The 25,521-nt window shown below is 37.8% G+C and overlaps 1 protein-coding gene across 1 annotated transcript in view; it reads right to left on the bottom strand.

Annotated features, from left to right (window-relative positions):
• The window catches only part of LOC134679315 (epithelial discoidin domain-containing receptor 1-like), a 201,159-nt gene that overhangs the window by 61,311 nt on the left and 114,327 nt on the right, over positions 1–25,521 (bottom strand). The window contains exons 4-12 of the mRNA XM_063538218.1: positions 20,508–20,619; positions 17,710–17,941; positions 16,258–16,405; positions 15,836–16,024; positions 15,518–15,651; positions 15,008–15,215; positions 9,543–9,861; positions 9,002–9,105; positions 5,649–5,743 (exon numbers count right to left, since the gene is read on the bottom strand). Of these exons, the coding sequence (XP_063394288.1) occupies positions 5,649–5,743; positions 9,002–9,105; positions 9,543–9,861; positions 15,008–15,215; positions 15,518–15,651; positions 15,836–16,024; positions 16,258–16,405; positions 17,710–17,941; positions 20,508–20,619 (1,541 nt within the window). The remainder of the gene's footprint in view (positions 1–5,648; positions 5,744–9,001; positions 9,106–9,542; positions 9,862–15,007; positions 15,216–15,517; positions 15,652–15,835; positions 16,025–16,257; positions 16,406–17,709; positions 17,942–20,507; positions 20,620–25,521) is intronic.

Raw genomic sequence — 25,521 nt, forward strand, 5'->3', positions numbered from 1 at the left:
TGGGACGAAGATCAAGTTAAATATGAATATAAAGAAATAAGTATGTAATGGAATATTACTTTTAACTATGAAATTGAAGTCGGTTAAAAAATAATCTAGATTGAATCAATCTAGATTATTAGTTACATTTTATGATTAGATAGTTATTTGTTTAACAAGGAAGCAAAGTTTATGTTTACTCTTCGTGTTGCTTACCCAATATTTTGACTACTTGAGACCCTAGTAAGCGAAATAGGTAAACCAGAAGAGTAGAATGTTAAATGCAACTTTTCACACTGATTGCCAAGAATAAAGACGGCCGTGAAAAGTAAAATTCCATTACATACTTAAAGATTGAAACAAATGACATAGGCCACTAGTAAATTGTATTAGAGCGTATTATTGCGGAGGTTGTAGGGAGATGCAGGTACATTAGAATAGCTTAGTAGGTAATAGTAGCTAAAGAGTGGGGTTCTGCGTAATGAACGGAGCGGAGCCACGGATATAAATTTAACTCTCGCCAGCCTTCCCCGGCGGCGGCTTATCCTGCTGCTACGATTTTAACATTAAATAACTGAGAAAATAAATAACATAATATACGTTATAATGAAAACGTACTTCACTAATTTTCAAATATTAGTTTCAGTTTAAATATTTTTTTTCGTATTACATTTACCCAAACAAACCGTAAGCAAGTTGTAGTAAAATACAGATTTTCCATAAACGCATTAGTGCCGAGTGTACATTATTTTCCATATTTTCTCTCTTCGAAATGTAAATTAAGTATAACCGCAAAATTAAAATTACTTAGGTACGTTAATTGTTACAGGGTCCTTAAAACCATGTCCCGACCGAAACGTCAGATCAGCTCCATATTAGCTTAATTAATAATCCCTTGCGTCATTTATTGTGAGACTTTTCTAGAAAGTAATAATATTATCTATTTATACCTTATTTATACAGATAAGCTTTAATAGAGAGTAGAGAGTCATTGAATAAAAATGAGTAAAAAACTAGTACATATATACTTACTTACTGTGTAGTTCGGTAAATATACTCTGGTGCTCATAATAAAAAACAAATTAATCTTCAGGTTTCGTAAAGGTTTGGGTTTGATATTTTTTTTCGACATATAGGTAATTATATTAACGAATAGGCATAAGTGAATGCGGCCAAATATGTCTGCGGAAATTCTGTACACGTTCGCTTCTTTACCATACCTATAACAACCCAATAGGCACGTAGCCTGCTTCTGCTCCTGATCGAAAAAACCGGGCAAGTGCGAGTCGGACTCGCGCACGAAGGGTTCCGTACCATAATGCAAAAAAAACGGAAAAAATGAAAACAAAAAAACGGTCACCCATCCAAGTACTGACCACGCCCGACGTTGCTTAACTTTGGTCAAAAATCACGTTTGTTGTATGGGAGCCCCACTTAAATCTTAATTTTATTTTGTTTTTAGTATTTGTTGTTACAGCGGCAACAGAAATACATCATCTGTGAAAATTTCAACTGTCTAGCTATCACGGTTCGTGAGATACAGCCTGGTGAAAGACGGACGGACGGACGGACGGACGGACGGACGGACAGCGAAGTCTTAGTAATAGGGTCCCTTTGTACCCTTTGGGTACGGAACCCTAAAAACAGTCGCTTTGTGCAACAATCGACATGATCGAACAATGCTTATAAGAAGTCACGGCGATACGATACCATTTGTCAGTGTCAAAAGTGACGTTACATCAAACAAAAAACGTCGTTTTTATACGAACAGATCGGTATCGCATCGCTCTGACTTATTAAAAGCATTGTTCGAATCCGGCCGTAAGTTACGCGTAAATATATTCTATTAGTCATTTATTAACTAATATTAGATTCCCATTCGTTATCACCGCAAGCGAGATGGTTGAGTAGACAGTCAACGTTCAGTGCTCAGTGGGCCATATATCGTCGACCTTTAATTAGTTGAAGAAGATCCTCTTGTTTATTTACATAGCCGTGAGGGAACAATATGCCTGTCTCTGACTGGCTGCTCATTGTATTGAGTTAGGTGCTTAGTCAAATAGTACGCTTTAGTCAAGTATGGCAGCTCACTTTCGGACCACTGATTCTGCTCAAAGTAATTGTTGATATTCGCTCGTTGTGGCTTCCTGTTATGTTTAGCAAACGTTAGTGTGGTTGCGGTGGTTTACACTTGTTTGCGGACTCGTGTTTATGTTTGCTGTCTGCAAGATTATGCCGAAATAACGCCTAGCTAAGGGTTTGATTGCGGCGCTTGTCTTGCTCACTTCAGTTGAATTGTAACAGATTGTTATTAAGCGAGTTGCTCAAACTGAAGAGTTGCTTGTTAATTTGGGACGGACGAATAAATACTTAAAAAAGTAATGATTACTTTAGAGTTAGCGTTTGTTACGGATTTTAGTCACGTTTTGCTAAGGAAGTGTGCTGTTGGCTCGGAAACTTAATCCCAAGAATTAGCGTAGGCACTAGTTTTACGAAAGCGGCTGAATATTATTTATGGCATGAATCTATGGCAAGCAAATAAATCTTAATCTTATATTTTTGGCTATTTGGCTACGGAACCAAAGATTAAAACTTTCCTCAAAAAAAAAATCCTTTAAACATCTGTGTCTATTCAAATAACAATGCAAATCATTGTTGTCTAACCACTTCAGCCTGCGTCTGGGGTCAGATATGATCATATCTGATTGATGTCACCGCCGCAATGCTGTTGACAAGCCTTTGTGGTCTCAATGTTCAAAGTGATGCCCTGTCTTTGAAGAGGCCACTTAAAACAAAACTAGTGGGATTAATTTCTGTGACTTCAAAGTTGATCATTTCTTATCGGCATGCTTCTGATTTAGATCTATATGGTAAGTAAGAAAGGGTTGTGGAGTTTATTTGTCAATGTTTGCATTGCAAATTATTGGCTGTTATGTAATTTTTTACCTCTGCTGTATGTATGACTTACTTCATAATATACATTTTCTTTTGGCTTTGATTTTGCGGAACGGATGCAGTATTCAATTAAGCTTTTGTTTTTAGAAATGCGATGAACTCTCTACATGGTAATTAGTAGAACCTCCATAGCACGAATATCAAGGAACATCAAAAACTTCGCATTAATGAGCTTTCGTCTTTTATAAAGGGTAGGTATCGACTTAGAGAGAGTTAATATAGGTTATTGATGTTCATCTTGAAGTGGTTTCGGTCTACTAGAGGTAAAACAAACATATAATTCGTATTAGAGAGGTAACTATAGAAACACGTATATAATGTGTCATTCTATGGAACTTGCTAACTATTTATGTAAACAAAAGTCACTAGTAAATTCATCATTCTTTGACAATTTCAAAATGGCGGTTTGTTTACATAGTTAGCGAGTTCCATAGAATGACACTTTACAGTCATATTATTTTATTCGATTTAATGAGATTTGTTAGTAAATAATTTCGAGATATATTTGAGGTCATGAAAATTACTAAATACTCCAATTTTTTCGAGTTACAGGGGATGAATTTTATGTCTCGAGTTACGGACGTTTTTAAAATTGTACTGGATAATCGTAAAGGGAACCATTGTTTACTTTCTCTTAATGAGGTTAGGTCTTATGAAGGGAAGAAGAAAGTTTTTTATTTCGTGTTAAGAAGTTAGGGTTTCGTTTTATCAAGGGTTCACTGCATTTCATTCAAAGTAATATTTTTGGAATGTGCTGTGGTGTTATATGAAAAAAGCCGAGCCGGTAATATCAGTGTAGGTACATAATTACATTAATTACTACGCATGAAAGGCGAGCTTACCTACGTAGAAGCTAATCCAATATCCCACCTGTCCGTTTCACCGAAGTTCATTATGGCCGATGAATGCATTCTATATATGTAGGTGCTACCGATGTATGCCAATCAATTTCACCAATAATTATACAACGTTCTATGAGCGATCCATTTGACTTACCTATGTTAGCTATCAGATTGACTCCCGATTCCCGACTACATAAGTATTATTCTATAGTCTACATGTTGCTTAAGTAAAAAAGAATTAAGCTAATTTTGTTAACATAAGAATAATAGAACATTGCCAATTTTACTTTTAATTGTAGTTAAAATACGAAGAACCTATATGGCGTTTGACACTAACTTTACAGCCTTTACAGGTGACTCAATAATAAAAATGCCCTAACCGTTAGCACCGAAATTTGAAAGGAAACAAACAAACAAATAACGTGTTAAATAACTGTGCTCATTACAAATGAACGATGAGCAGGTTTGCCACTCCCCACGGCGTCACAATACGATACTCTCCAGGGAAATCACGGGCGGGAGGGCCACCGGTGAATTAGTATACTACAATGTGAGCGATGTTGCAATCTACACGTATACTCGCATGTTAGCCGTGGTCACCGTCAGGTGTAAACAAATGAAGGGAGATCAGGCATTAGAGACTATTCAATAGGGCGTGAAAAATTACAGGAGTATGGAATGTAAAAGGGTGAAAATTAATACATACTCGTAATCATTTAAATAAAGCTTAAATCTGACCTATTGCACTGATTGTATGATTCAATAAAAAAATGCACCCGACGTGAAATATCGGAATCTGAAGGTTCAATATTATGCAAATTGCATTTCCAATAAAACAAGGGCCTTGCCGGTTATTGAATCTGGGCGGGCAGCACGTCCTCACGGGGGCCCAGCTACAACAGTCTTGCATTTTGAATATCGCTCTTCGAAATCGTGTTTCAACGTAACGACGCTGCTTTATTTAACGTGATTTGTGCCTAATTGCTGCGATAGCTTTTGTTACTTACCCACGTAGCCTTTCGTATACATTGTGATAGTTCATTGTGATATTAAATAAGTAAATATAAGTCAATACTGAAGATCGAAGTTTAAAAAATATAAACAAAGAAGAGATGAGAAACTGTGTCAACCATGAGCGTGAAACGATTTGCTTTGCATTATTTAAAGTGTGTCGATTTTAAAACTCTTGAGCGGATATTTAGAACACGGTTCTGCCATGACGATGTTGACACTTGTACACTTGGTTAGTCAATGTTTACGTGCCTAATTGCAGGGTTTAAAAAACCGGCCAAGTGCGAGTCGGACTCGCGTTCCAAGGGTTCCGTATATCAAGTCCGACTCACGCTTGACTGCACATTTTTAAAAGGTTTTCCTGTCATCTAAAGGTAAAGAACTATTTTGTGTATTTTTTCAAAATTTTTGACCCAGTAGTTTCGGAGATAAAGGGGGGGGGGGGGGGTTATTTTTTGGCTATTTTTAAAACTAACTTTTAACCTATATAATTAAAAATTACAAAAAAAAATATTTGAAATCCTCAAAAAAACCACTTTTATTTGATATATAAAACAATATAGTTTGAAAAGCTTTGCTTTTTAATTTTCTCATTTATTACCCAAAAGTGGCCCCCATGTTTAAAATTCTCATATGTGTACCAAATTTCAACTTAATTGGTCCATTAGTTTCCGAGGACTGCCGACAGGAGGCTGTGACAGTGATCCTATAAGGGTTCCGTTTTGTCCTTTCGAGGTACGGAACCCTAAAAACTAATTGCTATAAGGACTACGGTAAGTTGTAGACCACTTAACTAAGACTTTTATATTATGTAATTTAGACTTTTTATTATATGGTAAAGGAATAAAAATAAAAACTCACATGGTGTATAATGTCGGTGGCAGCGTAGAAGCTCTCGTGCGGGTCGGGGCGTTTCATCATGTAGGGGCGCGGGAATTCTGGGTCTTCACAGATTTCTGCGTGCAAAGAAATCATATGTAAGAGTTTGCGTGATAAGCAACTCCAGGAAAATAAATTCCGCTTTTTCTCGTGATACAGGTAGATGGGGCTTAGACACTGGTCGACTAGTGTTTGTCCATGGATTTTAAGCAAGTAGTTGTCGCAGACACGCGTTGGTGCACTTTATGTCTTATAGATTGGACTAAGGTTGGAGTTAGTTGGAGCAACGTATACAGGGTGATTCAGGAGACGTGAGCAGGACTAACACTGCGCATATTGTAAATTATAAGCAACTGTTTCGTATCAGTATTAGTGAGATTAACGTTAATTTTCTACTCGTGTTTAAAAAAAATGTATAAATTTATTTACGACGTGCATGGTCACCCTAAAATTAGAATACTAAACTACCGATATTCTGTGTCAAATTGAATGTCATCACTGTCATCACAGTCTGATTACTTTTGAAAACTCGTATCTCACTCAAGTTTGACAGTTTATTTTCTTCGTAATCAAATGCTGTCATTACGGTTAAAGAGGTTTTATGGTTATTAATTGGGTCTTGTAGGGTAACCATGATTGTAAAGAATTAAATTTGCCCTCACCAAAAAGTTAAAAAATAGGAAAAAGTGTGGTTGTTTCACCTAAATATGACGGTGATCGATCAGTTATCAGGTAGTGAGTGTGCAGGATTAGTCCTGCTCACGTCTCATGAATCATCCTGTATTTCGAGATGTAAATGCGAGTGAAGGAAATAAAGGCGTCTTATGAATATGATGATTAAGTTTTATCAATATCAGAGTTTACATATAAGAGTTGTTATCTAGTGGGTGGTAAACACGAGATGTGATGGTAGGTAGGTATTTCTTATACGGCGTTATTTGTGACGTTCCATGGTAAAAGGTACCTTATGGCGGCTGGCGCTAACGTCGCATAGCGCCGCAATAATAATGGAGCGGCGTTAATAATAGCGTAAGCGCCAACCGCCATAAGGTACCTTTACCCGTGGGACGTCACATTTATTAACTAGGTAAGTGAGTATAGGTAAAAAAAATAAGTTATATACGAGATGTCTTCATATAGAGAAAATTGAAATTCTCTGACTAGACACATTTCTTTGCCTTTTATACTGCGTAATTATACTGTGTGTGCAAGCATTCCTCATACTTAATATTGTTTTGTAATGTATATAACATTCAGAAAAAACTCGCTACGTTATTTCATCTTGACTGGGAACCTACCTCTAAATTAAATTCACCAGTCTGAAGGGTTCAAAATAACCATTCCAGATTCCAGCAGAATGCGAGCGGAGCGCGGTGTTATTATACACGGTAAAGGTGGCTTATTTTTATTCTACGGCATTCTTATGCGAGCGAACGGGGCAGATCCGTCGATATTTGAACATGTTGGCTATTTCCTCTAACAATGTACCCGTCCGTCGGTGATAGCAGGCTAGCCCGCACCCGCTAGCCCCATTATCGTGCTCTGAGGGCGCATCATCTTTTCAATATGGCGCCTGAACAATGGCTGCCCTTCCGACCGGACGTCCGCCCGTCGTAACGAGCTCGCTCCTCTATCTTAGTTTTCTTTATAAGGGGCCCTAAAGTCTGTGCTTCTAGGTTTTACTTGTAATACTCTACATAATTAATGAATTGTTATGTCCCAACTGGGATTACGTGACAATAGTTTTTAACTATACTTTAGAATTATCTAACCCTTTTAGTGACATTTTAGAACAGCACTTAGTTAAATATATAATATAAAAGTCCTTAGGTACATTGCTCTACCTATGCGATGAAGTTGTTTATGTATGATTCGGTGAAACCACGGTGAATTAAGTCAAATGATATAATTGATTGCCGCGTTTTATATTAATAAAATGCGGCAATCAAATAAATAACGGTCTCGTTACAAAGCTCATTAAGACATTTCGTTTCCATTAACAAACTCGCGAAGGTAAGAGGTCGGAGAGTAGCTAGGAAAAGTAACGATCTAGGGGCAAGTGCACTCGAAAAGCCACGAGTGCAGTCGAGGGGCGAGCGAGTGTCGCGCGGCGCGGGCTAACTAGCGGGAGGCGGGAAGGTAGGCGCGCCGAACATGACCTGGGGCAAGTCACATCGAACCCAGCTTTCTTTACCCTTTATTACTTAACAAAATAAATATTATAATATTATTATAATAATATTATGGAATTCCTTGCCGGCGTCTATATTTCCGTGTTCTTATAACCCGGCAACCTTCAAATCAAGAGTGAACAGGCACCTTCTGGGCGAGCTCGCTCCATCGTAGGCCACGTCTACGCCTCGGCTAGTCAGTGGCCATGAATAAGCCCAATAATAATAATAAAAAAAAATATTATGGGTTATTTTTACCTATACTAGCCGACTGAACTAGGCTTGTTCATGGGTAAGTGCCGGGCGGGTTTAATTTTCCGGAGTTTTTATATTTCTATATTAGTAAGTACTTTGTTGGGTCTGCGTAGAATTATCTCCGGTGTATATTTGCTAATGATGTTATGTTATACTTAAAAATGCGAAATGTCAACTCTGTTTTCCTGGAATAAGCCGCTATATTTTATTTTTATGGAGCGAATACTCGTAATTGCTATAATTCAGGGTCTAACTGCTGTTGATTGAGTAGTCCTCTTCTCTCAGTTGCATGTCCTTTAACAAGTTTCATACATCTTATATTTTTACTGTGTTTTTTCGAGCAAAATATTTGATTGTATATCGCTTCAGCATAACAATTGGACCTTCAATACTGAGAGTAGGTTACCCTTGTTTGTAATTATAAATGTAGGGTCTGTAATTTTTAAGAGCCAATGTTTACTCTAAGGGTCAGCCCCCGCGCCTCAACATTTGATCCTGTTTGATGTAGCAGGATTGTATTAATCATGGAATAATCTAACTGTGACTCGGTTTATGAATTGTCGACAATGTAAATAGACACGATTTATAATTCATATTAAGAAAGGTATATAAAAATACACAAGAATAAGTACCGAGGTTGACTGAAGTAGCATTGCATGACAAAAATACGAACGTTTACGACGCACTACATCTATAAGTACTTTACAAAAATAATTAAGTCCGTTTTGAACATCAATTGCCAATAACCACCCCGCGCACAAAAAACAAAAACAACTCTAAACGCATATAGGTATCGTCCCAATCCTGTCGTGTGTATGGTGCTAGCTGGTAAGCGCAGTTTCGAAACGGCGAAACAAAGGTAGAAAATTTAATCAACGTTGTTGGTAAATAAACTCGGATAAAACTCACCGTTGTATTCGTTTTGATCATGGGCGTCGTGCTTGTCGCGCCGCCCGAGGGTCTCCCGCCATATATTGTAGGGCTCTCTATAATCCTCATCGACGACTGCAGGCCTGCGTACAAAACAGAACAAGCATGTGTGTATCAATAACCGTTTATATTCGATATTGATACTAATCGATTGGTATAAATATTTACCGATTTTTTGTTATCACCACATTTATTGATGCTGAATCAGCTAACGTATTACTTACAGGACTTTTAATTGATACTAGATTTGTACGGGTATATTGCAACCAATTTACACAAAACTATTACACATTAGTTAAACTTTCCTCAAGTATGAGTTTGGTGAAAAAGTGAAAGCCGCATAAAAATCCGTATAGTACTCGTAGTATTTGAGTTTATCGTGAACATACCGACAGACAGATGTGGCGAGGGACTTTGTTTTATAAGGTGTACTCGTAGTTATGGTATTATTAACAAAACAAAACTATTTTAGAGAAATACGGCATTAAAAAGTGGTATATTATCACTACCTATAGCTTACCTCAGCATGTGTATTGGTGGACAATTGGCAAGAGCTAGCGCCAGCCTGGGGGCCCTGCGGTTGTTCCTGGAGTTGGATGTGGCATTCCGTAACGATGGGCAAAATGGCTTCTTAAGCATGTTTGGTATCCTTCGCCTGGTCCTCTTGGCCAGGAGAACGACGGTCGCAGCGATGAAGGCGCCGGCGCCGACCAGCGCGCCGCACGCAAGCCCCACACTCACGCGCAACGACGAGTTGCGCTTCTTGCGGGACGACGGCGGCAAATCGGTGCGGTAATATTCGTCCAGAAATTCCGCTGAAGCGTTTATTACGGTGGGAACTGTTGAAAAAAATAACAACAATGGAGCAACCGTCAGTATTTTTAATTGTTTACCTATAGTCCTAGTGCTTTCCCAGTTGCACCCCAAAAGAGCTCCGGGTTACCCTATCCCTAATCATGTTTTTTTAACGAATAGGACCTTTAGTCTAAAGGTGGGCTAAGATTTAATTGGATTATGAGTAGTGAGTTTTATACACCGTTTATTTATCAATCCATTAAGCATGTTTTCCAATGTTTTTTTTTTCAATTTTCCAACTTTAAATAGATACAACGTCAGTAAAAAGAAACTAAGTAACAACTAAGCAGTAAACACTCTCAGTGCTCTTGTATAAAAAAATCTATGCTATGTACTATCCGTTTCTATCCGTTTACTGTTACTTTTTTTTACTTTTACCGTCGTTCATTTATCATAAAAGTACGTAATATAAGACCAATTTATGTTTAATTTTACTTTACTTATTAATTGACTTGACTAACTAACGTAGTTATTTATTTTTAGTGCGAAGCGCTGACAACTAAACGTATTGCGAGAAGGAAAACACCGCCTCCGTCTTAGGCTAAGACAATGCGGGGAAATGAATAGGTGTCGAGAACAGAACTAATTGTGGGGCTACAATGGTGTGGGCTTAGCCGAGCGGCCGCGCCGGTTTTGTGCAGACGGAATTTGTGCTGCGAACGCCGTGAGGCGCGTTTTTAACTCGGAGTTATGGTGGCTGCGTTTAGGTATATCACAGCTCTTATATTATAAAATTGGCTAATATTTTCAAAAGAAACTTACTACCTATACGTGTGAGTAACAGTTTTAAGGATGTCTCACGCTAGACCGTGCTGGAGCTTCCGGTGCTTAGTTTTCTGGACGCCTCCGGGCACGGTCCGGTCCATCCTTTACTAAACACTCAATATTAAAATTAGGTATATATGTTTTTGATGCCTTGAAAATTTTAGAAACAGCGTTATTGTGGGTTCAAACTAGGTAAAAGGGAAACGTACTAGTCCTCGCCATGCTAATGCTTAATAGATGACACCTTGCTGTCACCTCTATTAACAATGACTTAAGTTTCAAGATGCCGCGTCGAGCCGTGGGACCGCGTCGAGCACAAGTACGTTTACCTTAAGAGTTTTACGCTAATAAACGATTGATCTGTTTTAGGGACAATTAGGAACATTAATTCGTCTGCACAAACAAACAACACAAACCCGAAAATAAATACACGAACTGCCTCTCAACCTTAATGGATATGCCGTCTTCGTCTCCGTCGTGGGTAAAAACTAGAGATACTCACAACGAATTCGTATTCGAATTCGTATTCGCCGCAAATATAGTTTGCGAATATTCGTATACGTCGAATTTAAAAAATGTATTCGTATTTTTCGGTGGTCATATCGAATTTATAATGTAGCTACCAATTTAATTAACTACCTATAATAGTTACCTAATTATGTTTCGTAAAGTCTTACACGGAAAATGTTTTAACAAATTCATTAGACAAAGCAATTAATAAAAAAAAGACCTTTAAAATCTATAGGGATTAAATTTAAAAAATCTATAAAACAAAACAAGACGGTATATCTTTTAGTACTTAAAGGGAAAAATCCAAAAATCACGACAAAGTAATGATTGCAGTTGATACATATTTCAGTGTACGGAGACGACCGCAAGGATAAGTTGGTTGCCTTAAGGTGACAGTCCATTTCCAACGACAGCTGCACTACTGTTCATTTTAAGGTGACATTCCATTTCCAACTGCAGCTGCAATACTGTTCATTTTACTATGGAAATTGACAATGACAGCGACGCGTTTCTATAGTAAAATGAACAGTATTGCAGCTGCAGTTGGAAATGGAATGTCACTCTTACTGAGGAAATTGTCAATGACAGCGACGCGTTCAGTACCGGTAGTGCAGCAGCGGTTAGAAATGGAATATTACCATTAATCATAGCCACTATTCGTATTCGTAAAATTTAGAAAATGCTGTTAGTGTTCGTAAATGTAGGTAGGTACCGTAAACCACATCACTAGTAAAAACTTATTTGCAAGTTATCTATCTTTAACGGATTGTCTCGCAAACTATGGCACACTGTGTCTAAACTTGATCTGAGGTGCACGGAATGGCTGGCTGCCAGTACTATATAATAGCGGCAGAGAGGTGCCAACAGTCGTTTTATACTGTGCTAATTTCTAATTGTATCTACATAGTGCCAAGTAGGTATTATTAGGTAATTATTGAATAAAGAACAAAAAGTTAGAAATTTCTTTAGTAGTTTTAGTTTGCAGGCGGAAAATGCCTCGCACGTTGGTCAAAACGTGCGAGGCATTTTCTCAAAAATAGTAAATTGATCCTTCCGGTTTTATAAAGTACCTAACAACAACAAAGCACTTGATTAAAACGCACTAAAAATAGGATTCGATTATTCAAATATGGTTGTGCTACTGACGCCTCGTTGTTTCTCTTTAAGATTATGTTTCTATGCCAGTTATACATACCGCGTGTGGCCTGTAAATCCTGTAATACGAGCAAAAAATTAAACTGTAAGCTGTACTCCTCATACTGACCAACATTGGTTCAGCGAGTTTTAAAAATTACTTGTGGTTTGATTTTTAATACACTTTAAAGTTTATTCTAATTGCGAATTTTGTTATGTTTAGGGCGTGACAAGCAACGTCAATCACAATGATATGGCGTGGCGATGGCGTCCATTGAAGATAATATTTACTTTGTATGAAAAGTAGCGAGTCTAAATACTTCATAATTTTTAAAAGTTGTTGAACAAATGTGTCACCGTTTGAGGAGTATAATCTATGTTTTAATCATTTGCTCACGTTACAGGCCACACCCGGTATTAAAACCTCAACATGTAATTACAATTAGTGTTGAGACTACCTATAGGTATTAGGTAGGTACATATTTATTAACTATATCGCGTCGAGTGGAAAGTTAACGTTAAGGAGATATCTCTATGACTTAAAAAGCATTATTTAATATTGGAATTATGTGTACTTAATGTGTAATGTATTGTAGTAGCTAATCTTAATACAATACATACCTAGAATGTGTCATTGTGTGTAATGTGTATGTATAATGTAAGGGATTAAAATAATAGTACTTAAGGCCCTGTACGTAGGTACCTACGTAGTCTTAAGTTAATTGATTCCTTTATGTTGCTTAAATTAACCGTTTATTGTATTTACTTCGGTAATTAACACAGAGATAACTTTAAGTATAGCATTTTAAGTCAACACACTTTCAAGAGTGTAACAAAAAAAGAAACTGCTGTTTGTGGTAACATAATGCATCGGAATCAATTAAATTAACACAAATTATGGGCCCTTAACCTAAACCTTAAAAATATTGGGCGCAATAAATACTACAATAAATGAGGTTCATTTTCCCTTAAATAAACATGATTGATACTGTCGATTCATCTCTATTTATAATGTTTAGCGATGATAAATAAGTATATTGCAAAAATGTATTACGATAAATAACTCATTTTATACAAAAAGCACTCACACAGTTTCAATATAACTTGGCAACAATAATCCCCATTCAGCCAACTAATCCAACACTTTTCAATTGAAATATAGTTTTATACCTAGGTTCTTATGTCATTTTATTTATAAGGTCACGTGGGTTAAGAGAAACCTAGTTTATTTTGCTCGAGCCAAGAGAAACAGTTTGAGGATTCCCTAGAAGTGTTTCTCTCACCCCACCTAACCTTGATAACAAAACAATATTAACTTTATACCGTGTAATAAAGTTTTTGCTCGTAATAAATAAATGTCGAATGCCAACATAAAAATATATATAAAGTTTATGAACATCCAAACTCTCTGGTGTGGATGTACCTGTGGGCGAACAAAAAACAAAAAGGTACTTTGCAAAAACGAACTTGGGAACGCTAAACTGACAGAAATAACCATTTTTTGAGTATGCTGTATGTTAAAAAAAAAGAAAACCGACCCTATAATTAAAACTCTGTTTCTTCGCTGCGGTGAAGCCGACAAGTTGGTTTCATAATGGGTTTGCTCTCAGGATATGATAACTGCGGTTCTACTTATAGGTATAAGATACGTACGAGTTACTTGTCCTATTTGGGCTGTCACTTAATAGTGCAGTTATAATTAACGCTTTGCACAAGTAACATAAGTGGCTACGTTTCTGTAACTACGGGAATACGCAATTAGTACCTATAAAGGATTAATTTATTGTTATAACGTGTATCTATTACCTTTTAAATATTAATATTTTGAATAAAATAGGTAAGTAAGTATATGTACATTATAAATAAATACAGTACCTATTCTGAAAATATATATATTGTTTTTAGTATAATACCTGTTGAAAAAAATATTTAACACTATTAACGTGTTGGTGTTCTTGTTATAATTGAGGGGAAGAAAATAATTCAGATCAAAGATTTGCTTTAATTACAAGTTCTTCGTTTAGCGCGCGGCGATTTATCACTTAAGAGGCGATTCTCTCAAAAGAGCTGTGGATTAATTAGAGAAAGATAAAATTTGTGAAATAGCCGGAGGCTCGCGAGTGCTCGGAACAGATAAGGGAGCCCGATGAGGAGTAATGGATCTATTAGCGTGCCTGAGCGTCCTGTGCCCTCCGGGGCGGCCCTCTTTTTGTTCGCGCGAAAAATCACCCAATCGTGCTTATGAATCTTCCTGCTCACTTTTTTCGCACCCAAATTATTTGCCCGATTTATTTATTTGTATAAAACATTTGATTCAGTAAACTGTTTTGGATTCAGATGATATTTATTTCGGGAATGGAGCGTTGATTGGGACTTAGTAAAATGAGTCGTGAATCTAATGCAAATAAATTATCTGCCGTTTGGAATGATTTGCTTATTGATATAAAGGGAAGTAGCTCTTTAGCATTGCACGGTGCTTAATACGTTAACACGATATAAATAACATACAATATTTAAATGTTAATTTTAATTTCGTGTCTATTGCTTCTTGGTACAGTCGCCGTCAGATATATCGGTGCAGCGAAGGCGCTCAAAAATATCTGAACACGCCTCTATTGTCAAGGCGTTAGAGTGCGTGTTCAGATATTATGAACACGTTGGCCGCTCCGATATATCTGATGGCGACTGTACATTAGTTTTGTAATTTGATAAGCCACTGACCTGACTTGAAGGTGATCTCGCTGATGAGGATCCACTCGTGCTGGAACTTGAGGCGCAGCATGAGATGCTTGGCGGTGCGGTTCTGCAGCGGCACGTGCACCATGCGCGCGTGCTCCGACACGCGATCCTGCTTCGGCTCGTGCGATACGAACTCCTCCTGCCATCTCTCTCCCTCCAGGGAAAAGTACACTTCGGCCTCTTTGAACAACTGGTGGAAACATAAAACCACATCTAAGTATGTACGGTGATGGTTGGTTTAATGTTTAATGACTTGTCTTAATTATCAAAACTTCCAAGCACCATTTTTATAATACATATTATACAAACATGAGTAACTCACGTCAGACCGGGCCGTGTCCGGTCCGGACCGGAGCTTCCGGGGCTTACTTTTCTATGACATGACAGGCGATCACGTGATGCTTTCCATAGAAAACGATGTGCCGGAAGCTCCTGCTTGGACACGGCCCGGTCTAACAGGAGTCATCCTTAATTTGATATTTATTACTTTACCTGCACATCCTTGGTAAACATGTTATTTGTATGGATATCAACATGATAGAACAGTTGTGTCGTGCTAAAATTAAAAGTGAGCTCAACTTCGTCATCCACTTGCATTGATTTGTTCCAGCCGACCCAGCGAGTACCTGCAAGCGTGAACCTAATTATACTGTGAATTAAGGTTCTTATTGAAGAGGCGTCATCTATCGCTTTACTTATGCAGTCAATTAGACACTGTGTTATATTGGCTTAGACTATTTTTGGAGACTATATTGACGTTTTCATAACCGTGAAGTTGGACGATTGGAAATTTAGCTGAATATTGATTACCTTGTGTATCTAAAGGGTCAGGTTGTTCAAAGTCGTTGGGACCCAAGAGTGAGTCTGTCATCTGGCCGAGCCCGTCCAGAAGTCTGCCGTCGCGCTGCACGCCGTCGTAAGCCAGGTCCTCGAATCGCGCCCCCCCTGTCATGGCCTGCATGTCTCCACCCTTGGGCGCAGAATAGGCAACTAGATTTTCTGCAGAAATACAGACGTCGTTAATTCATTACACCGCCTACAGGCGGGCAGTAATAATTCGCAATGCGATAAAAAAGATGTTTACAAGTTTACAAGAGTATTTTAGTAGATATTTTAATAAATATGGTAAACAGTGCACTTATAATATATTCACGATCGCTAGAGCTAGTTCGCCTCGCAATGGGTCCCGGGACGTCGCTAGCTACTGAAACCTTGTATACTCTTATACCTACGTTTCCACAGGCACCCATAAAGTTCGACCCTCATACACGCTGTCCGGGGGTGGGCAGCGTAGGGAAAGAAGCGGACTTTGGATGCAACGAATGGAGCCTCTAATATCGTCTTCCGGGGCGTGTATGTGTTGACGTTTCCAGGTATCAGCTACAACAACACATTAAAATATATTAAACAAATGAGGATTGATTTTCTAAAGTAATAACAGTAGGTAATGATGTAGGAACCTTTCCAGTTATGGAGTATTCCACGGGCTGTCCCGTACAAACGCGTTTTATTTCCTATTTTGCGACTTTTTATCGGCATTTAAAGCAGGCGATTATTTTTCTGTGCATATTTTTGACCATTTGTCATAGGAAAGGAAACTCTTATATGTGAAAATCTTCAGAAAATTCGCGTTTGTACGGGACAAGCGGTAGACAATTTCGTGGAATGCTCCTTATAAACAAATCGTGCACAACTACGCTCATAACAAGTACTTATATAAAACCATCGTCAATATTCATCACATATTTTAGTCGATATTGCTAGTAGGTATCTAAAGCGGATATTTAGTAACATTATTGTTGCCACGTATGATATTAGAGGGAACAGAGCACACGTGTATCATTAGGCAGCGACAGCTAGTGTAAAGTTTCTTCCGCAGTGGGACTAATTCCATGTAAGTTGAGCTCGGTGCCTTTGCAAACCGAGCTTAAAAACTTTAACATTCACTGACTATCTTATGTAACAATTTTAATCATTTCGTTATGTCGAAACAGAAAAGTAATTAATTAGGTTACCAGCTACGTTTAGAAACGTTATCTGCGTATTATATCGATTTTGAAATCTCATAAAATTACGTTAGAAGACGGTTAAAAGGTTGTCTGAATGTCAAAGGCAAGACTCGCATTTTGGATTTGCTGTTCGTATTCATTCAGCACGTAATTCAATTATTAAACATTAATTTTCTTTGTTTATTTATATACCTTAGTAATGTTGAAATATTTATTGTTAACGTCACTCTATTTATAAGGGACTATATATTATACAAATACGACTGCAGCGTTCTTTTAGATAAATAGAATTACAACTTTCAAATTGAAAAAAAAATACAAACATATCATAATTACTTTTATACATTTACTTCAATATTTTATTTTATTCGGTTTATTTATATCTGGACGTTACGCAAACAAGCTTAAAGTAACTTAAAATAATTAGAGAAGGTATACGTATGCCCTTATTCATATGAACACATTATGCTCGAGATATTTAATAAGTTACACTAACTCTTCGCAAAACGCTATTACCTACTCCGCTCGGGTAGGTACTTATGTCAAACTAAGATTGAAAAGATTTTAACCTAAGTTTAAATTTAACGTTGAACCACATACCTATCTATTTAACACTAATTCCTTCTAACAATACCTACCTGTTTAATAAAATAAGAAATAGTTGATGATACTCACTCTGCTGCCATTAAAATCTTTGTATTTGACCCAGCGGTTAAGAGCAGCACGGTAGTACTCGACCGAGTAGCTCTCGACGAACTCGACTCCCACCGAGTTGGCGAACCGGCCCTGCGACTCTGTGCCGGTGATGAGGTACTCGCCCTGGAGGTCTATCTCGAGGTACTCGCGGCTGCGCGGCGAGATCAGCCCGTTGGGGCACCACGCGCCGCCACGCAGCTCGCTCCGGATCCTGCATACAAGCACAGAACAAATAATATTACTACCGTACAGAAAGGACACTTCCTACAAACCCGAAGTTTGACAGCGGTTCGCTTTCGGCTATTTAAGGTTGTCAAAAATCAAGTGATTATCTTATCTGTGGTCGTGCACGCAAAAGGAAGTCACGTGGTGCCAACCCTAAAAATTGCTCGGAGCAATGCTGAGCCGAGCGGAGCCGAGTTTGACCGAAGTCAGGAGTGTCTCCCCACTGATACAAGTGCACTATAAGGTAAACGTACTGGTGCTCGACGCGGTCCCAGTACATGCCATCATGAAACTTACGTCATTTGTCAATAGAGGTGACAGCAAGGTGTCATCTATTGGGCATTAGCATGTCGAGCACTTATAGTACGTTTATCTTAATACTTTATCAAAGTTATTCCAACCCTGTAGGGAAAACAGAAATAGTTAAACGGATATGAGCCGTAAAAGTTTTTAATGATGATATGTTCGCGTGGCCGGATCTAGCTCCTCGGGAAGGGGCTGTAACTTACATAACGTAAATGGGTAGATTTTTCTACTTAATTGTGCACATTTGTATTTTATGTAGTATAAGATCTCGAATCAAACTAGGAAACGAAACAGTTAATTTATAGTTGTGATTTTTTAAAGTCGAATGTACTTTAAAACTTGTTAGGTTAACCAATACATTGAACCTGTTTTTACGAACTAAGGTAATACAGTTTAAGAACATACCTGACACAAAAATAAATCGCAATGGATATTAGTCGTTTTCGTAAAACCAGTTTAGAATTTTGATAATAGCCTAATTAAGTACATTCAGAATCAAAAGCAGCGGATCAGACTACGCGTCAAAAGTATCTGCCATTCTCTAATACATTAACAAAAAAAGATTAATGTGTCTCTATACTTGTGTGAATAGAATGATTATACTGTGCCACATACTTTTGAACGCAAACTGCAGAAACGTATCCCTTTAGGGAGCATGCTACCTGGTCTGGGGGAACTGGGAGTTACCCCTAGATCTTTTTGTTGATAGGAATGGGTTTTGTCTTGTCAATGGCAAGTCATCGAGCTTCATATACTCGTAGCGGATAAATGATTCTAAACTACTCGCGGCTATCGCTGAAAAGAAACCGGCAGATATTTGAAGTTTATTTACTAATTTATTAACATAAATGTGTCCGTAGAAGTAATTACCCATAAGACACGTTTGCGCATAAGCAAATAAAATTAGTATTATGGCCTACGCAAATAATATGCGGCAGTGTTTCGTTAGTCAAGAGGGGTGACGCCTCCGGGTTCCGTCCACCGGCCGTTTAATTTGAATACCTATCTTGAGTGCGATCTCATCAGTAGTGAGAACAAAGCGAGCTAAACGCTAAATTAACGTACCATTTGCTAACTCGCCTCTGACCCTATGTAAAATGTTTCAGATGATAACGTTTCGGCATCCGTACTTATATCTTGTTATCTTTCGGGAGCCGGGCTCCGAAAGGCTTTTTAGGATCTCGCTCACTCTGAATTCATATGAAAATTTAATTTTCTGTTAGTGAATTTCTCGAACGAGCGCCGAGTTCCCGTTGTTTTGTCTGCCGCCGGCTTATGCGGGCTCGAGGCTCAAATGTGAGACCCCCTGTTAATTGTTTGAGCTAATCGTGAGTGTTTTACTCGACTGCGGTAGCGGGATTCACAATAATTGTTACAACTTGGCCGTATCATGACGCTCTATTGTTGTGTAACAATGCCCAGTTAAATACGAAATAACCGTTTTCTACGAGTATGCGCATTTTGTGTAGATATCTTTAAAAAGTACTTACTATTCAGTTTAAGGGTGGTTGATTGAACTCGTAAAACAAGTGTACGAATTTGACCTTATCCACGTGATAACGTACCTACGAGTAAATGTCACTCTTTCTATCGCGCGATTGAAACTATTGAAAGAGACCCGGCATGATTCGAACTTTAAGATACATCAACTAAAAGATCTAGAAACGATAACTTCACATTTGACAGTTGATATATCTAATTATAATTGTCAACTGTCAAATGTGAAGTTTCTTGAAACAAAAACACTTTTGACACTGACACGTCTAATCCATATCGTTTCAAGATCTATTAATTGAGGTATCTTAAAGTTCAAATCGGGCAGACGGGCACTGACAGGGCTGGAAATGTCAGAACTAGACTAGTATCTTTTAATGAATATATACATATTACATAGAAGGAGTCCGGCCTCTTACGCTACGTCTTACGTAGGCGAACAACGCGCGAACGCGGCGCGGCGCGGCGCGGCGAAAGCGGCCGCCGCCGCGCCGCGCCGCGCCGCGCCGCCTGACATTCGCGTGCAAATCGCGCCGCACCGCGTTCGCAACGAGATCGCTTACGTAGGACACTTCTATGGGCATCAAAGGATTGATTTCGCCGCGCCGCGCCGCGCCGCGTTCGCGCGTTGTTCGCCTACGTAAGACGTAGCGTTAGCCGAGTACGCCGATTACTGAATATTTGCTAAGTATTTGTGGCATCTATAAATTGTACACATGTCGTGTTTGCGCGTCAAGTACTTAGGTACTCACCTGGAGCTAAGTGGCGACACGCTGAGGTCGTAGTTGGAGCTGGAGGACAGCGACTCGTTGGATATCATGCCGCTCTCCATGCCCAGCGGCGCCTCGCACGTGCCCAGCTCCGCTACACAACAACACATTCATTTGTCAAGCTTTTATTTAACTTCACTGGCCAATTAGGGCGGGGGGGGGGGGGGGGGGTAATTTGTTTCCCATAAAGTTTTAAGTCATAATGTATTGTTGGTAAAACTGAAACCGTTAACTATTCAGGATTTTCGTAAGGTTACTCTATAGATAGGTTAGGTTTGTTTTATGGCAATCTTGAAAAGTTACGTGTTTCTGAGAAAAACCAATTATGACTAACGAAAAAAATTCGGACAAACATTATGTATGACTCACAACTATTTAGGAAACAATAGGTAGAGACCCCCACTTGCACCATTCACATATCCGGGAAAGTGATTATTACAGGTACTCAACCGAAAACTATATTATTTTGCAAGGGCAGACTCTATCCATAACCAGAAAAGGTAAAAAAGGCTTGATAGCAAACAATCACTAAAACATGTCTAATTTTCATTTGTTTTAAGCTGTTTTACGACCCCTCTTATTGCTGTTTATTTGCTGTTAAAGCCAAGAATAGATATAATCAATATCGTACCTAGTAGTGAGGGTCATCTCAAATGTCCTCAAACATCACATTCAGCAAATAGGCCACAGGGGCTTTTACATGTCAAATAATTGTAATCCTCTAACCAAAAATTTAAAAACAATACAAAAATATGGAATCAATAAAAAAAATAGTCAAAATTTTACTACACTTTAGATTTAGATTTCATTTATTTGCAATAAACATGGTACAGTGGTTCTTATGCTATTGTTATTAGGTAACACATGATTAACTACAAAGTAGCATGCAAATTTACACCTTAAAGTCTAGGACATACAATACATTAATCAAAATAGACAGGTATATACAAAACAATTCAAATGTCAATGTTAAAGCTAAGAAATTTAATTAATTAAAGGAATCGTCAATTTAAAATTTCATTAATATTATACAAGGTTTGTCCATGTAGCCATTTATAGAGCCTTGGTTTTAGTGCTTTGGCATTCAACTCTTTAAGGTGTTCAGGCAATTTGTTAAAAAGCTTAACACACATTTTGAGACAACTTTTACTGTAGAGTGCTAGTTTTGGAGTAACGTCTAATACGAGCCTGTTAGGGTCTCTACGAGGACGCTGGTTCAGGTCAGCTGCCTTTTTAAAGAGATGCTTATTTTTGCTGACAAACATACATATTTCGTACATATATAGTGCGGGTAGCGGTAGTAAGCCAAGATTATTAAACATAGGTTTACAACTTTCCCAAGGTCCCCAATTGCTCGAACACATTTTTTTTGGGCGATAAAAAGCCTATCCTTATCGGTGCTATTGCCCCAAGCTAGGACACCATATCGTAGCGTGGATTCTACGTATGCTCGGTATGTTGGCTTTGGGTACCTATTACGAACCAAATTATATAAATAAAAGTTACCTAATAAGATTATTGTGTATAGGTACTTTTATACCCTTCTCAATAACATTGTAACATTTGTAACGTCTTTGACAAGTAATTGCAGAAAAATTACTTCACCAGAGTTATTTTTGTATGTAATAAGAATAAAGTTCCTTACAGAACCTTCCTGTATTGCGCTTTCAGAGTCCTTGCTTTGTTTTTCTTTAATTAACGAATGTGTCTTTCCTCAGGCGGTAGGGAGGCGCACAAAAACTACCTACCTAGTTACATCGCAGAAATTCCATTACCAATGGACTGGTATTCAGCCGTTAATACCTACTGACCCTTCTTTTGATTGTGGGTACTAATAATATACCGGGTGTGGCCTGTAATACGAGCAAAAAACTAAACTGTAGGCTGTACTCCTCATACTGACTAACATTTGTTCAGCAACTTTTAAAAATAACGTGTGGTTTGATTTTTAATACATTTTAAAGTTTATTCTAAGACGCAATGTATTGCAAATTTTGTTATGTTTAAGGCGTGACAAGCAACGTCAATCACAATGATATGGCGTGGCGATGGCGTCCATTGAAGATAATATTTATTTTGTATGAAAAATAGGGAGTCTAATACTTCATAATTTTTAAATGTTGTTGAACAAAAGTGTCACCGTTTGAGGAGTACAATCTATGTTTTAATTATTTGCTCATGTTACAGGCCACACCCGGTATACGAACATGTATCTTATATATCTTGTGTAGCTTATAATCTATTGTTGGTATATAGTAAATTAAATCATCTGTAAAGATGCACTAGGCCTAATAATGATGATGATGATGATATTAAGTTAGTAGGCCACACTTAACAATAAACCTTCTATTGAGTAGTTTCTTTCTCATTTGCCCAATTATTATGTAGTGGCCAATAACTATATATACGAGTCACTCCAGCCCAGGTACCACGCAGTGTGTTTTTTTAGGGTTCCGTACCCAAAGGGTAAAACGGGACCCTATTACTAATGATTTTTTTTGTATGTCTAAATTACATTAAAAATTATAGAAGTACTTATGTAAATGTAAATATTAAAATATCAAAAATATCAAAATATCATTAAAAGTATCAAAAATAAAAATTATTTAAAGTATGTATACACTGCTTGCTACACGTACCTATTTTTTTACCCAAGTACCTATTTTTTTCTAGCCTATTTGAGTGGTCCACTGCTGGGCATGATTTCCAGGTACAACAAAATATAATACAAATACTCTTGTACCTATTTCCGTTTCCGTCCTCAATTAGGTTATAATTCTTATAAAAAAAATGTTGGTTGTTTGACTTTAAATGCACGTGATTATGCCGGATCTTATTATTGTTACGATTGTTTCTACCACACAACACAAGAATTATTGTTTGCGTGATACTGAGGAACTTAAATTTAATTAAACTTTTTCCTTTGGCCCTCAATTAGGTAGAATAGGGAAGGTATGTACGCCACAGGGCGAAGTTACAAAGAGCGAATACATCCACTCAGTAAATATGCGTAGCGGTCGGAGTGTGTACCCGGTGCGTAGGTGAGGGGAAGGGAGGGAGACAGAGAGCCCCCAAATTTTTGTTTATTTTCCCGCTTTTAATAAAACGAAAATACAATACATGTCGGTTAAGCACAAAGGAAAAATTCAAATTCGGTTTCGTGGACGGCATTATTCTGACATATGTAGGCAAACCTTCTTTTTCCTCGCTCCTCCCTCTCTTTACGTAATCGTTTTCGAGATTTGTAACGGTAAAATGTTATTTATTCGCATGATTTCATTAATAAGCAAGATGGTCTGTAACATTTTCCTTATTGCTTTATTTCATATCTAGTTAAGTAAAAAATATGAGAGTTACGTACTTAATATTGATCGGAAGTGCAAACACAGTAAAATTTAGTAACTACTTTAATTATCTAGGAATGCAGTTTTGTTCCGTCCGCAACTTTATCGAATCGAAAACACGTAATATAATAATATAAAAAATAATAAATAGACGAGTAAGGCGCCAAAAAAAGACCAGTGCCCTGTTTATCAAAGGCTTATAACTTGTAATATAAGGGAAGTCCCTTTCTAAAAAAAGCTGTCAAAAAGGGACTTCCACTTGTATTCCAAGTTACAAGAAGTTTGATAAACAGGGCACAGGTTCTTAAGCTTGTTGAATTTCAAAATGGCATAATTTCATAAGTTTGCGTCCATATTCGCTAGTACCATAAACAAAACTGCACGTTTACGAGTATATTTAACTAGCGACCCGCCCCAGCTTCGCACGGTTTAACAAATTATATACCTAAACCTTTCTCAAGAATCAATCTATTGAGAGGTGAAAATCGCATGAAAATCCGTTCAGTAGTTTTTGACTTTATCGCGAACAAACAGACAGACACGGCGGGGGTCTTTGTTTTATAAGGTGTAGTGATAGTGTTATAAGAAAAATAAAAATAGCAGCAGGCCTTCTTTGGCTCAGGCACCTTAGTTGTAACTTGTAATATTTTATGTAAAAGCTTAATCTTGCAAATATGTGTGCGGTAATGTGAGCATTGCCCGTCTAATCCACAACGTCGCGGAGAGCGTGATAAATTACACACGAACAAATGATGTGAAACGAGCGTGAGAAAAACAAACAATTTATTACGAAGACAAACGAGGCTAGATCCCTGTTTCGATGTGATTTTAATTATAACATGATAATCCCACTGCACATACCGACACCGACACGATCGGCTTACACTACATACAAGTTACTTACACTGCACTCAGGGTCGAGTAGGGACCTACCTACATACGAAGATGAAAATTAAACTAGTGCATACAGTGTGGTACCGAGGACGAGAATCTATCCACTATGCTCTACGACTAGAATCTACGGTTAGAATTGGACAGTTTTCTCTTATTTCTTCTACTAGTTATAACGATAAAGCAATTTTAATTTTTCTCTCCAATTTTAACATTAATAAACACGTTTTTTGTGTATTAACATAGTGGATAGATTCCAGCGACGAGTAGGTACGTTACATTATCATGCAACGTAAATAGGATGTTCGCATTTATGTTCGATGTAAAGCGTTCGGCAGGTCGGTGCTGACGATGACTCCGCGTACAAATAAGCTTGTGGTTTGGGGTTTAAGTTCTGGGAAATAAATAAATAAATAATAAATAAATATTATAGGACATTCTTACACAGATTGACTAAGTCCCACAGTAAGCTCAAGAAGGCTTGTGTTGTGTGTACTCAGACAACGATATATATAATATACGAATACTGAAATACATAGAAAACACCCATGACTCAGGAACAAATATCTGTATCATCATACAAATAAATGCCCTTACTGGGATTCGAACCCAGGACCATCGGCTTCGCAGGCAGGGTCACTACCCACTAGGCCAGACCGGTCGTCATACGGGAAACGAAATGTATTTATGGAATGACCATGAATATTTTGTTCCTGAGATTATGGGTTTTTAATATTTACCTTAGAGAAAACTTACGATAT

Source organism: Cydia fagiglandana, chromosome Z (assembly GCF_963556715.1).
Source record: "Cydia fagiglandana chromosome Z, ilCydFagi1.1, whole genome shotgun sequence".
NCBI classification, from domain to species: domain Eukaryota; kingdom Metazoa; phylum Arthropoda; class Insecta; order Lepidoptera; family Tortricidae; genus Cydia; species Cydia fagiglandana.